We start from the raw sequence: 16,990 nt of genomic DNA, 5'->3' as shown, positions 1-16,990 counted from the left end.
CTCTGATGATAGTTTCTTTTGCTGTGCAGAAGCTCTTTAGTTTAATGAGATCCCATTTGTCGATTTTGGCTTTTGTTGCCATTGCTTTTGGTGTTTTAGACATGAAGTCCTTGCCCACGCCTATGTCCTGAATGGTATTGCCTAGGTTTTCTTGTAGGATTTTAATGGTTTTAGGTCTAACATATAAGTCTTTAATCCATCTTGAATTAATTTTTGTATAAGGTGTAAGGAAGGGATCCAGTTTCAGCTTTCTACATATGGCTAGCCAGTTTTCCCAGCACCATTTATTAAATAGGGAATCCTTTCCCCATTTCTTGTTTTTGTCAGGTTTGTCAAAGATCAGATAGTTGTAGCTATGCGGCATCATTTCTGAGGGCTCTGTTCTGTTCCATTGATCTATGTCTCTGTTGTGGTACCAGTACCATGCTGTTTTGGTTACTGTAGCCTTGTAGTATAGTTTGAAGTCAGGTAGCGTGATGCCTCCAGCTTTGTTCTTTTGGCTTAGGATTGACTTGGCGATGCGGGCTCTTTTTTGGTTCCATATGAACTTTAAAGTAGTTTTTTCCAATTCTGTGAAGAAAGTCATTGGTAGCTTGATGGGGATGGCATTGAATCTATAAATTACCTTGGGCAGTATGGCCATTTTCACGATATTGATTCTTCCAACCCATGAGCATGGAATGTTCTTCCATTTGTTTGTATCCTCTTTGATTTCATTGAGCAGTGGTTTGTAGTTCTCCTTGAAGAGGTCCTTCACATCCCTTGTAAGTTGGATTCCTAGGTATTTTATTCTCTTTGAAGCAATTGTGAATGGGAGTTCGCTCATGATTTGGCTCTCTGTTTGTCTGTTATTGGTGTACAAGAATGCTTGTGATTTTTGTACATTAATTTTGTATCCTGAGACTTTGCTGAAGTTGCTAATCAGCTTAAGGAGATTTCGGGCTGAGACACCACATTGCTTGTTTTTGTCAGGTTTGTCAAAAATCAGATAGTTGTAGATATGCGGCATTATTTCTGAGGGCTCTGTTCTGTTCCATTGGTCTATTTCTCTGTTTTGGTACCAATACCATGCTATTTTGGTTACTATAGCCTTGTAGTATAGTTTGAAGTCAGGTAGCGTGATGCCTCCAGCTTTGTTCTTTTGGCTTAGGATTGACTTGGCAATGCAGGCTCTTTTTTGGTTCCATATGAACTTTAAAGTAGCTTTTTCCAATTCTGTGAAGAAAGTCATTGGTAGCTTGATGGGGATGGCATTGAATCTATAAATTACCTTGGGCAGTATGGCCATTTTCATGATATTGATTCTTCCAACCCATGAGCATGGAATGTTCTTCCATTTGTTTGTATCCTCTTTTCTTTCATTGAGCAGTGGTTTATAGTTCTCCTTGAAGAGGTCCGTCACGTCCCTTGTAAGTTGGATTCCTGGGTATTTTATTCTCTTTGAAGCAGTTGTGAATGGGAGTTCACTCATGATTTGGCTCTCTGTTTGTCTGTTATTGGTGTATAAGAATGCTTGTGATTTTTACACATTGATTTTGTATCCTGAGACTTTTGCTGAAGTTGCCTATTGGCTTAAGGAGATTTTGGACTGAGACAATGGGGTTTTCTAGATATACAATCATGTCATCTGCAAACAGGGACAATTTGACTTCCTCTTTTCCTAATTGAATACCCTTTATTTCCTTCTCCTGCCTGATTGCCCTGGCCAGAACTTCCAACACTATGTTGAATAGGAGTGGTGAGAGAGAGCATCCCTGTCTTGTTCCCGTTTTCAAAGGGAATGCTTCCAGTTTTTGCCCATTCAGTATGATATTGGCTGTGGGTTTGTCATAGATAGCTCTTACTATTTTGAGATATAGCCCATCAGTACCTAATTTATTGAGAGTTTTTAGCATGACGGGTTGTTGAATTTTGTCAAAGGCCTTTTCTGCATCTATTGAGATAATCATGTGGTTTTTGTCTTTGGTTCTGTTTATATGCTGGATTATGTTTATTGATTTGCGTGTGTTGAACCAGCCTTGCATCCCAGGGATGAAGCCCACTTGATCATGGTGGATAAACTTTTTGATGCGCTGCTGGATTCAGTTTGCCAGTATTTTATTGAGGATTTTTGCATCGATGTTCATCAGGGATATTGGTCTAAAATTCTCTGTTTTGGTTGTGTCTCTGCCGGGCTTTGGTATCAGGATGATGCTGGCCTCATAAAATGAGTTAGGGAGGATTCCCTCTTTTTCTATTGATTGGAATAGTTTCAGAAGGATTGGTACCAGCTCCTCCTTGTACCTCTGGTAGAATTCGGCTGTGAATCCATCTGGTCCTGGACTTTTTTTTGTTGGTAAGCTATTAATTATTGCCTCAGTTTCTGAGTCTGTTACTGTTCTATTCAGAGATTCAACTTCTTCCTGGTTTAGTCTTGGGAGGATGTATGTGTTGAGGAATTTATCCATTTCTTCTAGATTTTGTAGTATATTTGCATAGAGGTGTTTATAGTATTCTCTGATGGTAGTCTGTATTTCTGTGGGATCGGTGGTGATATCTCCTTCATCATTTTTTATTGCATCTATTTACTTCTTCTCTCTTTTCTTCTTTATTAGTCTTGCTAACGGTCTATCTATTTTGTTGATCTTTTCAAAAAACCAGCTCCTGGATTCATTGATTCTTTGAAGGGTTTTTTGTGTCTTTATTGCCTTCAATTCTGCTCTGATCTTAGTTATTTCTTGCCTTCTGCTGGCTTTTGAATGTGTTTGCTCTTGCTTCTCTAGTTCTTTTAATTGTGATGTTAGGGTGTCGATTTTAGATCTTTCCTGCTTTCTCTTGTGGGCATTTAGTGCTATAAATTTCCCTCTACACACTGCTTTGAATGTGTCCCAGAGATTCTGGTATGTTGTGTCTTTGTTCTTATTGGTTTCGAAGAACATCTTTATTTCTGCCTTCATTTTGTTATGTACCCAGGAGTCATTCAGGAGCAGGTTGTTCAGTTTCCATGTAGTTGAGGTAGTTGATCAGTTTTGAGTGAGTTTCTTAATGCTGAGTTCTAGTTTGATTGCACTGTGGTCTGAGAGACAGTTTGTTATAATTTCTGTTCTTTTACATTTGCTGAGGAGTGCTTTACTTCCAACTATGTGGTCAATTTCAGAATAGGTGTGGTGTGGTGCTGAAAAGAATGTATATTCTGTTGGTTTGGGGTATAGAGTTCTGTAGATGTCTATTAGTTCTGCTTGGTGCAGAGCTGAGTTCAATTCCTGGGTATCCTTGTTAACTTTCTGTCTTGTTGATCTGTCTAATGTTGACAGTGGGGTGTTAAAGTCTCCCATTATTATTGTGTGGGAGTCTAAGTCTCTTTGTAGGTCTCTAACGACTTGCTTTATGAATCTGGGTGCTCTTGTATTGGGTGCATATATATTTAGGATAGTTAGCTCTTCTTGTTGAATTGATCCTTTTACCATTATGTAATGGCCTTCTTTGTCTCTTTTGATCTTTGTTGGTTTAAAGTCTATTTTATCAGAGACTAGGATTGCAACCCCTGCCTTTTTTTGTTTTCCATTTGCTTGGTAGATCTTCCTCCATCCCTTTATTTTGAGCCTATGTGTGTTTCTGCACGTGAGATGGGTTTCCTGAGTACAGCACACTGATGGGTCTTGACTCTTTATCCAATTTGCCAGTCTGTGTCTTTTAATTGGAGCATTTAACCCATTTACATTTAAGGTTAATATTGTTATGTGTGAGTTTGATCCTGTCATTATGATATTAGCTGGTTATTTTGCTCATTAGTTTATACAGTTTCTTCCTAGCATTGATGGTCTTTACAATTTGGCGTGTTTTTGCAGTGGCTGGTACCAGTTGTTCCTTTCCATGTTTAGTGCTTCCTTCAGGAGCTCTTTTAGGGCAGGCCTGGTGGTAACAAAATCTCTAAGCATTTGCTTGTCTGTAAAGTATTTTATTTCTCCTTCACTTATAAAGCTTAGTTTGGCTGGATATGAAATTCTGGGTTGAAAATTCTTTTCTTTAAGAATGTTGAATATTGGCCCCCACTCTCTTCTGGCTTGTAGAGTTTCTGCCAAGAGATCAGCTGTTAGTCTGATGGGCTTCCCTTTGTGGGTATCCCGACGTTTCTCTCTGGCTACCCTTAAAACATTTTTTCCTTCATTTCAACTTTGGTGAATCTGACAATTATGTGTCTTGGAGTTGCTCTTCTCGAGGAGTATCTTTGTGGCATTCTCTGTATTTCCTGAATTTGAATGTTGGCCTGCCTTGCTAGGTTGAGGAAGTTCTCCTGGATAGTATCCTGCGGCGTGTTTTCCAACTTGGTTTCATTCTCCCCATCGCTTTCAGGTACACCAATCAGACCTAGATTTGGTCTTTTCACATAGTCCCATATTTCTTGGAAGCTTTGTTCATTTCTTTTTATTCTTTTTTCTCTAAACTTCTCTTCTGGCTGCATTTCATTCATTTGATCTTCCATCACTAATACCCTTTCTTCCAGTTGATTGAATCAGCTGCTGAGGCTTATGCATTTGTCACGTAATTCTCGTGCCATGGTTTTCAGCTCCATCAGGTCCTTTAAGGACTTCTCTGCATTGGTTATTCTAGTTAGCCATTCGTCTAATTTTTTTTCAAGGTTTTTAACTTCCTTGCCGTGGGTTCGTACTTCCTCTAGCTTGGAGTAGTTCGATCGTCAGAAGCCACCTTCTCTCAACTTGTCAAAGTCATTCTCTGTCTAGCTTTGTTCCATTGCTGGTGAAGAGCTGCATTCGTTTGGAGGAGGAGAGGTGCTCTTATTTTTAAAGTTTCCGGTTTTTCTGCTCTGTTTTTTCCCCATCTTTGTGGTTTTATCTACCTTTGGTCTTTGATGATGGTGATGTATAGATGGGGTTTTGGTGTGGATGTCCTTTCTGTTTGTTAGTTTTCCTTCTAACAGTCAGGACCCTCAGCTGCAGGTCTGTTGGAATTTGCTGGAGGTCCACTCCAGACCCTGTTTGCCTGGGTATGAGCAGTGGAGGCTGCAGAACAGTGGATATTGGTGAACAGCAAGTGTTGCTGCCTGATCGTTCCTCTGGAAATTTTGTCTCAGAGGAGTACCTGGCTGTGTGAGGTGTCAATCTGCGCCTACTGGGGGCTGCTTCCCAGTTAGGCTACTCTGGGGTCAGTGACCCACTTGAGGAGGCAATCTTTCTGTTCTCAGATCTCCAGCTGTGTGCTGGGAGAACCACTACTCTCTTCAAAGCGGTCAGACAGTGACATTTAAGTCTGCAGAACTTTCTGCTGCCTTTTGTTTGGCTATGCCCTTCCCCCAGAGGTGGAGTCTACAGAAGTAGGCCGGCCTCTTTGAGCTGCGGTGGGCTCCACCCAGTTCGAGCTTTTTGGCCGCTTTGTTTACCTACTCAAGCCTCTGGAGTGGCGGGCGCCCCTCCCCTAGCCTCGCTGCTGCCTTGCAATTTGATCTTAGACTGCTGTGCTAGCAGTGAGCCAGGCTCCGTGGGCATAGGACCCTTCGAGCCAGGCGCGGGATATAATCTCCTGGTGTGCTGTTTGCTAAGACTGTTGGAAAAGCGCAGTATTAGGGTGGGAGTGACCCGAGTTTACAGGTGCCGTCTTTCACCCCTTTCTTTGACTAGGAAAGGGAATTCCCTGACCCCTTGCACTTCCCAGGTGAGGTGATGCCCCGCCCTGCTTCGGCTCACGCTCACTGCCCTGCACCCTCTGTTCTGCAACCACTTTCCGAGACTCCCCAGTGAGATGAACCCCTGTACCTCAGTTGGAAATGCATAAATCACTCGTCTTCTGTGTCACTCACGCTGGGAACTGTAGACTGGAGCTATTCCTATTCGGCCTTCTGGGCTCCACCCCTATTTATTAGTTCTAATAGGTTTTTTTTGTGGAATCTTTAGAATTTTCTACGTATATGATCATATCATCTGTGAAGAGAGATAATTTTACTTCTTTTTTTCCAGTTTGGATGCCTTTATTTGTTTTTCTTCCCTAATTGCTCTGTCTAGAACCTCCAGTACTATGTGGAACAGAAGTATTAGGTTGGTGCAAAAGTAATTTCGGTTTTTGCCATTACTTTAAAAAAAAAAAAGGCAAAAACTGCAATTACTTTTGCACCAACCTAATAGCATCCTTGCATTGTTCCTGATCTTTGAGGAAAAGCTTTCAGTCTTACAGCTTTGAGTATGATGTTTACTTTGGGTTTTTTGTATATGGCTTTTACTATGGTGAGATAGTTTCCTTCTATTCATATTAGTTGTGTGTTTTATGAAAAGAAGTTAAATTTAGTCAAATGCTTTTTCTCTTTTCATTTGAAATGATCATGTGGTGTCTTCTGCATTGTGTTAAGGTGGTGTATTACATTGTTTGATTTTGTATGTTGAATCAACCTTGCATTCCAGGAATACATTCCAGTTGGTCATGATGTATAACACTTTAAGATCTTGTTGAAGTGGGTGTGCTATATTTTGTTGAGGATTTTTGTATCAATGTTCATAAGGGATATTGGTCTGTAGTTGTTTTGTGGTGACTTTGTCTGGCTTTGGTATCAGAATAATGCCTCTTAAAATGAGTTTGAAAGTGTTCTCTTCAGTGTTTTAGAAAATTTGAGAAATTGAATCAAGATATTTTAATCTTCTTTTTTTCCTTTTTGTGGAGTGTATGTTCCCAGATAGCCATTCACATGGTTGGCCCCATTATGTCATTTAGACTTCAGTAAAATGTCTTTTGGGCCTTCTTGAATGTCAATCTAAAGTAGCTTCTCAGTTGTTCTCTATCAGTAGCTCTCTATTATTGTCCTCATAGCAATTTTCACAGACATTTTCCTGTGTTATCCTATTTTCTATCAAATTATCCTGTTGCTTATAGATAGAATATAAGCTTGAGAGCAGTCCCTATGATTTAGGGTTTTTATGGTTGATTCTGTTACGTAGGCATGATTGATTAAGTCTTTGGACATTTGTGCTTAACTAAATCTCTACCCCCTCTCTCCCAGCAGCCCTCCTGTAAGTCAGGAGTCGGGCTGAAATTTCCAAACTTCTAATCACTTGGTTGGTTTTTCCGGGACCAGCTCCCATCCTGAAGCTATCTAGGCTCCCACCAAGAGTCACCTGATCAGTATAAATTCTGGCATGGTTGAAAGGAGCTTACTATGAATGACAAAAGACAGCCCCTGTCACTCTTGTGAGAGGGTGAGAAAACAAAGATAAAATATCTTGATTCAACTTCTCACTCACTCAGTCAATTCACAGGGTCTTAGGAGATTTTGTGCCAAGAACCTACAAAGACCAAATATTTCTTATGATTTCATAATATCACACTACCTTACAAGGTTGTTTTAAGAATAAGTGAGAGAATGCATGCAAAACTGTTAGCACGTTGCCTGGTACAGATAGCTGTGGTGCTACTGCTACAACTGTTAAGAAGATTTTCTTTCTTTCCCATCCCTCTCTTCCTTGGCCTTCTCTACTCTCCCCCTTTTCCCTCCTCTGGTAGTCTTTGCTTGTGTTTCCATTTTCCTAATCTTTCTCTGACATTTTTCTTCTGAGTTCTCAATATTAGGTCAGAAGTCCAGAACTTGGAAGGGTTAGGAGTGGCATTGGTGTAGGAGCTTCTCGCAGAAGATTCATTGCAAGCCCCCCTCCCTCATTTACTTTCCTTTATGTAAAGCTGTTGGTTTCATTTTCATCAAGAATGAAATATCTCAGGGGAAGTATCTGAATTTACTTTTTCAGAACAGATATTAGCTGTGATAGTGCCCCCCCAGTGTTAGAAGATGTGGGAAATCACTATTGTGATTCCTTATATCAGGCTGATTCTTGAGATACGTCATTTGCTTTAGGAATGATACTGATAATTTTTTTTTTTTTTGAGACAGAGTCTCGCTGTGTCACCCAGGCTGGTGTGCAGTGATGTGATCTTGGCTCACTGCAACCTCTGCCTCCCAGGTTCAAGTGACTCTCCTGCCTCAGCCTCCTGGGTAACTGGGATTACAAGTGCACGCCATCACGCCTGGCTAATTTTTGTATTTTTAGTAGAGACGAGGTTTCACCATGTGGGCCAGGCTGGTTTCAAACTCTTGACCTCAAGTGATCTGCTCCCCTCAGCCTCCTAAAGTGCTGGGATTACAGGTGTGAGCCACCATGCCCTGCTGATACTGATAATCGTTTTTTTTTTGTTGTTGTTTTTTTTTTTTTTTTTTTTTGAGACGGAGTCTTGCTCTGTCGCCCAGGCTGGAGTGCAGTGGCGCAATCTCCGCTCACTGCAAGCTCCGTCTCCCAGGTTCACGCCATTCTCCTACCTCAGCCTCCTGAGTAGCTGGGACTACGGGCACCCGCCACCACGACCAGCTAATTTTTTTCTATTTTTAATAGAGACGGGGTTTCACCGTGTTAGCCAGGACGATCTTGATCTCCTGACCTCGTGATCCGCCTGCCTCTGCCTCCCAAAGTGCTGGGATTACAGGCTTGAGCCACTGCGCCCGGCCGATACTGATAATCTTAAAGAGAGAAATTTGATCATCCTTTCATTAATAAAATGTGTAATAAGAGTAACAAAGCTTATTGTGGGAAGAAGAGGTTCTCGATTATTTACCCCTTTAGCATTTTCCTGGAGGTTTAGTGGTCATTAGAAAGAAGTACTTGTGGCTAGGCATGGTGGCTCACACCTATAATCCCAACACTTTGGGAAGCTGAGGAAGGAGAATTGTTTGAAGCAAAGAGTTCAAGACCAGCCGGTGCAACATAGTGAGACCCCCATCTCTACAAAAATAAAAATAAGTTAGCCTATTGGGGTGGCATGTGCCTGTAGTTCTAGCTACTCGGGAAGCTGAGGTGGGAGCATGGCTTGAGCCCAGGAATCTTAGGCTGCAGTGAGCTCTCATCACACCACTGCACTGTAGCCTGGGCAACAGAGTGGGGTCTCTTAAACACACACACAGACACACACACACACACACACACGCACGCACACACGGAAAGACATACTTGTTACTAGTGCTGTTTCGTAAGAGTTTATCTAACATGGCATTTTAATTATGGTTTTAAAAATATTTCTTTCCAGTTAACAGAAGATGAAATTGCAACCATTCTTAAATCTACATTGAAAGGACTAGAATATTTGCACTTTATGAGAAAAATACACAGAGATATAAAAGCTGGAAATATTCTCCTCAATACAGAAGGACATGCAAAATTGGCAGATTTTGGAGTGGCTGGTCAGTTAACAGTAAGTTAACTTTAATGATTTTCTAAACACTTGGCTAATTTGTTCAGATTTGATTATAACTAAGCTTCAATTACTTTTCGAGGGGGAATGGAAAGAAATGTGTAATTTTAAAATTTTTGTGGAGAAAGAACCATAATTGAGCCAAATTTGAGTATTATTTAATTTATAATTTAGGGTGATTGAATATGAAAATATATCTTATAATCAAAATGCTTAAATGTTCTAAAAGGGAAGCTACGTAGCTCATTTCTGTAGCTTTTATCATTATAGCGCTATCTTTAATGACTGTGTTTAATGATGGTAGTGGGGATAAGTCACCTGTGGACTCTTGGTTATTTTCAGAATTCGGAATTCCTAAGTATGTCATAACTAGTTGAAATTTTAGCAAAATAGTCAATTTCTGATATAATCTGTGGCGTTGGAGGTTTAAACATTTTTTAAAAGAATGTTTGGCATACAGATTTCCTTTGTGCTTTTGTAGTAGCATTTATGGCTATGTAACGTTATTGCAGGATACAATGGCAAAACGCAATACTGTAATAGGAACTCCATTTTGGATGGCTCCTGAGGTGATTCAAGAAATAGGCTATAACTGTGTGGCCGACATCTGGTCCCTTGGCATTACTTCTATAGAAATGGCTGAAGGAAAACCTCCTTATGCTGATATACATCCAATGAGGGTAAGAAAATAATGGTTTGCTGAAAATGTTAGCCTTATATAAGTGTTGCAGTTTTGTAATGCCAGTGTAAGTAAATATAAATTAAATAAGTTCATTTAAATATATTCTTTTTAAAAATGGTAAAATTACCTCTTAAAGATTAGTAACTGTTAACTTCTCTTCCTTCTGCATTCTTAATTGTGAGAAGAGAACTGAAGGCTTTATATATCTCTACCATCACTGTTCTCCTCCCCCAAAAATATACCTGTAAAATTTTTGCTTGCTTTTCAATAGAAGAAAGGGTTGGTAAATCCTCTTTGCTCTTCAGTTTATTGTTTTCTTGATTGTGGTAGTGAAAGAGTTGGAAGTAATCATTTCTCACTTTTTTTTTTTTTTTTTTTTTTTGAGACGGAGTCTCGCTCTGTCGCCCAGGCTGGAGTGCAGTGGTGCAATCTCGGCTCACTGCAAGCTCCGCCTCCCGGGTTCACGCCATTCTCCTGCCTCAGCCTCTCCGAGTAGCTGGGACTACAGGCGCCCGCCACCACGCCCGGCTAATTTTTTTGTATTTTTAGTAGAGACGGGGTTTCACCGTGGTCTCGATCTCCTGACCTCGCGATCCGCCCGCCTCGGCCTCCCAAAGTGCTGGGATTACAAGCGTGAGCCACCGCGCCCGGCCTCATTTCTCACTTTTTTGCCCACTCTGTAATTTATACCTTACTGTGTTTTTTTTTTCTGCCCTTTCTCTTCTTTGGTCTGAGGATGGTATTAAGCAATCCTAATTTCTAATATTACTATGCACATATAAAGGAATTCGGCTAATTTTTTTTAATGAATGCTTACTGAGAAAATGGAATTCCTTTTTTGAACATCATATGCTTCTGTGACCTCTGCAGGATAATTTTTGAGTTTGAAATATATATCTTGCATATACAAGGCTAATTGCGTATGTTTCAGGGTTTCTAATGATATACTTTTTAGGTTTATTACTATGTGAATCATATAGATAAGTTCATCATCATAGATAGGTACACTGATCTTTGTATACTTATTGCCCTCTAGTGGTTGTAGTTATCTCAATAAGGATGTAGGAATGAGGGGAAGAGTGTATGTATGTGTGTATTTGTAGAAAAGAGAAGGTAATGTCATGGTGGTTGGAGGAATGTGAAGTAAATAGATAGGAAGAGGAAGAATGCATTATTTTAGAATATCTGAAGAAGAATAAATTGGAATTACATCTGATATTATAATGCTATTATGGGTTAAATTTTGATAATATAGGTAACAGTGTATTATACAGAAAATATTTAAAAATCTATCTGCTGTATTGAAACATTTTAAAGAGATATATATTTTTTTTCTTTTGAGACAAGGTCTCACTCTGTCACTCAGCCTGGAGTGTAATAGTGCGATCATGGCTCACTCGAGCCTTGACCTCCTGGGCTGAGGTGATCCTCCCACCTCAGTCTGCAGAGTAGCTGGGACTACAGGTATGCACCACCATGCCCAACTAATTTTTTGTAGAGACAAGGTGTCGCCATGTTGCCCAGGCTGATCTCCAACTCCTGGGCTCAAGTGATCCGCCCACCTCAGCTTCCCAAAGTGCTGGGATTACAGGAGTATGCCCAGCCTAGAGTTCTTTGAGTAATATAATTGTATACAATATATACCATCTTGCTTGTGTATATAAATTCGTTTTGGTAAATGAAAGATAAAAATGCATCAATTGTTTGAAAATTACTTGAAAAATAACAAGGTCAGCATAAAAACAGGAACACAAAGTCTTATTTCATCTCTGATCATTAGTTATCTGTGGTTCTTTTAGTTAGGATGTTTGTAGGGTGATCCTCAAAGTAGGCGTATTTGAGTTTGAATCAGTGAGGTTTACTAAATTACCCAAGGCAACCTAGTTAAGTTCGAGAGCTGGGATTTAACTTAGGACTTCCATTATTACTATTCTGCTTCTTCCCTGTGTAAATCTTATTTTTCCAACCAAATAGTTCAACATGTTAAATTTGATCCTGTGCTCAGATAGCAGAGAATTGTAATATGTGGCTTCTTCCTTTAAGGATCTTATAATATTACCTGAGAGTTTAAATGAATACATTATAGATTATTAAAAATATACCTTAAAATAATATTTCTCTTAGAAAAAAATATATATATATTGCAAACTTCCTAGGATGCCTTGCTCACTGTGTGTGTTTTTTTTTAAATCTAAATCCTACCAAATTTTCAAGTCCCAACTTGGATTTTATGCCTGTATAGAGCCATTCTTGACAGCTATTGCCCAAGTAAATTTCTCTTTTTCCTCATATTTTGTATATAGGCAATTTCTTCACAGTCCAGTTCTTTCGACAGTTAATCAAGTGTTGCCTCGTGCATTTCCAAATGTAATATAGTTTATTTCCTATTTAAATGATATCATTATTTAACTTTTCTTGTGTTTGTGAGCTGTCTTACAAATTAGAGTATTGAACTGCAATTATTGGAAGCTGTTAAGATCATGTAACAGATATAGTTTTATCACTGGTAACAAGTACTGCCTTTTGTTTTCCTTGAAATGACAGGTTCACTTGGTTCATTTTTGAGAAAATGTCTGTCAAATACCCAAGTCTGTGTAACCTTAGTTTTCTGTTAGTTATTCTTCAAGTAAAAATGATGTTCTTTGAAAAGAGCCTTGTAGTTTATTTAGCTTGCAGCTCAGTCACACAACTGCTTTTTTTCAGATTATTGTTGTTCTTTGATATGTGGGGAAGTGCTTTAAGCATATTTTTCATTTTGTCAATGTAGAATATTAAAAATACATATTCAAGTGTAGAAATTTAATAAAATTAATAAACTTTACTGTTTCATCAAGGTTTACAGTAGTTTGGTGGGGGATATAGTGAGGTCAATGAAAGAAACAGCTGTCTAAGAGAGAAAAAAAAATTGTTGAGGGCCCAGCTAAAATTGGTAATTGAGAAAGTATAGTGTAATTAATCCTGGTTTGTGGGCCTTCCTGTGGTACTGTGCTCTGCTGTGCAGTAGAATGCATTATGGCCTTGATATGGAGGGTTTGGGTTTTAATGAATGAGTGTCTTAGAAGGATGGGGCTACAGGGAATTTAAGGACGCTGCTGAGAGACATTTCAGGGGGTTACTAACAGGGCACAGTCTAGAAAGAAAAGAGAGAGTGTAAGGAAATGGGGTGATCAAAGAATAGATAGTGTTCTCCATGCTTGCTGCATAGCAGTCATCTGGGGAGCCCTACCCTAAACAGATTAAATCAGAATCTCAGGAGGTTAGAGAGGAGATAAAGTGGTAGTTAAGATATGAGAAAGCTGGTAGGATATGACACTATGGTAAGTGAGTGAAATATTGAAGTTTTTTAACCAACTTTTTTTGTACTGTAGTAATTTTGTGAAATAAATATTTTATCCTCCATTGGGTGGATTGGATGAAATTGATAAGATTATGTTATTTAAGATGATGTAACTTGTCAGTGGCAGAACTGAGATATGAACTCAGTTTGATCTGTGTTTTTGCCTAGACACCAAAGAAATATCCTCTGTGTTAATATCCCAACTCTGTGTAAGTGGAGGAGCGGCTAACAAAAATAAGACATTTAACAACCATGTAATCACAATATTATAATTACTAATTTAAAATTTGAACCCTCTAAGTTTTCCAGAGTAGCAGGAAATATGGACAGATTTCAATTTTTAATGTTTTATTTTCCAGCCATTTTTTGGTAGCCATATAGGCTAATGAGATAATCAGTAATCTACAAAGTTGCCACAATGAGACAAAGATGTGATTGACACGAAGACCCCACAGCTGATACAGGCAAAAACCTGATAGTTATTTTAATATAAGTAAATGATACAATTTACTACATATACATGGCTATCTAGAACAAAGTTAGAGACAAAGTTAGGATGTGGTGGGTGAGTTTCCCCAGCCTCCATCTGTAGTGGGGTGCCCAGCCACTGGTGATACTGCCTAATTGGAGTGAGGATTCTATCCAGTCTTTCTGAAATGCTTTGCAGTCATCCTCACAGTTCTAGCCCTTTCCACTATGCCTGCCCCCTAGCTGTATATAATTAGGAACACTCCAGAACAGTGGTGCTGCCTTCTAGACTGAGTGAACTGGGATTTGGTTTCCTAGTCATTTTCTCAGCCTTTTACCGTGTTTAGGCACCAGGCCTGTTTGTCAAGTAGTCTTGCTTAGGCCAGCAAAAATTAGGGGCAAAAAGAGATGCCTTGCGCTTGGATAATTTAGAATGGAGTTGCTTCTCCTTAAGTGGCCACAAATTAATACTGTTTTTCACTGATTAAGGTTTTTGTAGGACATATATTTAGGGTGTCAGCCTGAGGGATATGAAGAACTTAAAGATGGCACTAAATTAGAAAATGAAAGTGGTTAAATTGGAAATTTGCAGTCATTTGAGAATGGGTCCTTCAAAGTTGTTAAGTCTGAGGTCATTTGTTTTATATGCTTTAGTTTATCAGTTTGTCAAAGATTGATATTTCTTTTATCATTCCTGAGCAGAATAAGGAGTATTTGGAATATAGATGTTCAAGGAGAAATTTTCTAATAAAAAGAGCTTTTAAAAACACTGGATTTGTTTGATGGCAAGGAGTTAGCCAAATTTGTTAGTTTTGATACAACTTTTTTTTTCCACCAAAGAAACTTGCAGCATATGTAAACCGAATCTTCACTGTGGTAGACAGTAATGATTATCTGTTTAGTAAAGGGAAATGATGATGTACACATTGAAACATATAAAGCTTTTTGAACAGGAGAGGGATAAAAGTGCTTATAAATTTACATTCAGCTATGAGATTAAAATTAGTGAGTAGTGGCAAATGGGAGTAAGTCTAATCAGAATGTTAAGTGAAACAATTTTTTTTAAATTAAAACTCAGTTTATATTTTTATAAAGTTAAATATGAAACCACCAAATTAATTTTGATCAGTGAGATAGAATAGTTAAAAAAATTTAGTTTTGAATTCAGTTAACCACATACTTCTGAGGAGATCAGTCTTCTCTCTTTCTCAGGCCTTTAGGAAGTGAGTGTGAGAGAGAGAGAGAGTGTGTGTGTGTGTGTGTGTGTATATATATATATATATATATATATTTTTTTTTTTTTTTGAGACAAAGTCTCGCTCTGTTGCCTGGGCTGGAGTACAGTGGCCATCTTGGCTCACTGCAACCTCTGCCTCCCAGTTTCAAGCCATTCTCCTGTCTCAGCTCAGCCGCCCAAGTAGCTGGGATTACAGGTGCGCACCACCGTGCCCAGCTAATTTTTTGTATTTTTAGTAGTGATGGGGTTTCACCATGTTGGCCAGGCTGATCTTGAACTCCTGGCCTCAAGTGATCCAGCTGCCTTGGTCTCCCAAAGTACTGGGATTACAAGCGTAAGCCAGTGCACCCAGCCTTAGGAAGCATATATATATATATACACACACACACACACACACACATATATATATGCACACACACATATATATGTGTGTATATATATATTAAATCAGGAGATGAGTAAATAGTATCATTTCCTTCCTTCCTTCCTTCCCTCCTTCCTTCCTTCCTTCCCTCCCTCTTTCTTTTCTTTTCGTTTCTTTTTTCTTTTCTTTTCCCTCCCTCTCTCCCTCCCTCCCTCCCTCCCTCCCTCCCTCCCTTTCCTTCCTTCCTTCCTTCCTTCCTTCCTTCCTTCCTTCCTTCCTTCCTTCCTTCCTTCCTCTTTCCCTCCCTCCCTCCCTCCCTCCTTCCCTCCCTCCCTCCTTCCATTTGACACAGTCTCACTATGTCACCCAGGCAGGAAGGAGTGCAGTGGCACAGTCACAGCTCACTGCAGCCCTCAACCTCCCAGGCTCAAGCAATCCTCCCACCTCAGCCTCTCAAATACCTGGAACTACAGGTGCATACCACCACATCCACCAAATTTTTGTATTTTTTTCCTTGATGGTGTCTGGCTCTGTCACCCAGGCTGGAGTGCAGTGGCGCCATCTCTGTTCAGTGAAATCTTCGCCTCCCTGGGTCAAGCAATTATCCTGCTTCAGCCTCCTGAGTAGCTGCGAATACAGGCATAACCTGTAAAAAACCTTTGTGTTTGCTTACCTGTTGTTCAGCATAGGGAATGGGGTAAGGAAAGAACTGTATGGATCAGTCTGTGGACAGCAGGAGAAGTACCTGATGATTTCTTGAATCAGGTGAAGAAAAGAAAATAAAAATCAAACTAAGAATTTTTACTTCTATGCAATGCAATACTGAATGTTTATAACTTTAAAAAAAGATGTGTAAATAAATAGTGTATTTTGGAAGATTTATGTCAAATGTGATTTAAGGAGATAATTGGAGGCACTTGGGAATTTTCTGGAAATTTAACTCACATAAAGCATGACAATCTCTGTTTAAGAGTAAATTAAGAATTATTTTAGCCTAAAAAAAGGTCTCTATCTCTGTGTCCTTACACTACCTACTTACAAAGAAAGGAGCCCTGCAGATATTTTCAAACATAAAGAGTTATTTTTGATGAATGATGTTTTCAAAAATAATGTTATCCTTTCCTGAAGAATCTTTTCCTTAACCCACCATATTTTCCAACTGGCTCCCGCCTCCCTTTTTGGAGAAACATAACATTTAAATAGGTGCAACAAATGCTTTAGTATAGGTAGCGTAAAAACAGACATGGGTTAGAAGATCATTCTTTATAGTGCATATCAAAAAATAAAACACAGTAGTTCTCTCCCATTGCAAATCACATGGCACTACTTTTTTCACAATCAAATGATTTTAAAAAAAGAGACAAAAAATGTGGTTATGTCCACATCTAAAGAGTGAACAATTAGTTAACCATTTTTTAATACTTAAAAAAACCCAACACCAAAAAAGAGAAAAGAATCCGTGTCCTCCTTCCTGCTCAATTAATAATAAAATTTGCTTGAGAAATTCTGGAAAACTGATTCTCTGTAGTGGTGAGACGTGAGTAATACCACACCCAACACACTTAACATACCTTCCATCTCCCAGTCCCTGCTGCATAGGTATTCGTAGATACCTTGGATGTCTTAGTGTATGTGCAAGTGTATTTGTATGACACCACCTCTTGGAAGATTCCTTGCAAGGATTTAACA

The 16,990-nt window shown here is 39.2% G+C and overlaps 1 protein-coding gene across 7 annotated transcripts in view; it reads left to right on the top strand.

Moving 5' to 3' along the window:
- STK3 (serine/threonine kinase 3) overlaps positions 1–16,990 on the top strand; it is a 427,140-nt gene that overhangs the window by 103,613 nt on the left and 306,537 nt on the right. For all 7 annotated transcript variants that reach the window (XR_009214836.1, XR_009214835.1, XM_058443993.1 and 4 more), the window contains exons 5-6: positions 9,049–9,213; positions 9,726–9,893. Coding sequence is in view for 5 of the 7 variants with exons in the window: in XM_058443993.1 (XP_058299976.1) it covers positions 9,049–9,213; positions 9,726–9,893 (333 nt within the window). In the remaining 2 variants the exon portion in view is untranslated. The remainder of the gene's footprint in view (positions 1–9,048; positions 9,214–9,725; positions 9,894–16,990) is intronic.

This window comes from Hylobates moloch, unplaced genomic scaffold (assembly GCF_009828535.3).
Source record: "Hylobates moloch isolate HMO894 unplaced genomic scaffold, HMol_V3 SCAFFOLD_9, whole genome shotgun sequence".
Taxonomy (NCBI): domain Eukaryota; kingdom Metazoa; phylum Chordata; class Mammalia; order Primates; family Hylobatidae; genus Hylobates; species Hylobates moloch.
The sequence above is the reverse complement of the archived record's forward strand: the minus strand, read 5'-3'. Positions and strand labels throughout refer to the sequence as shown.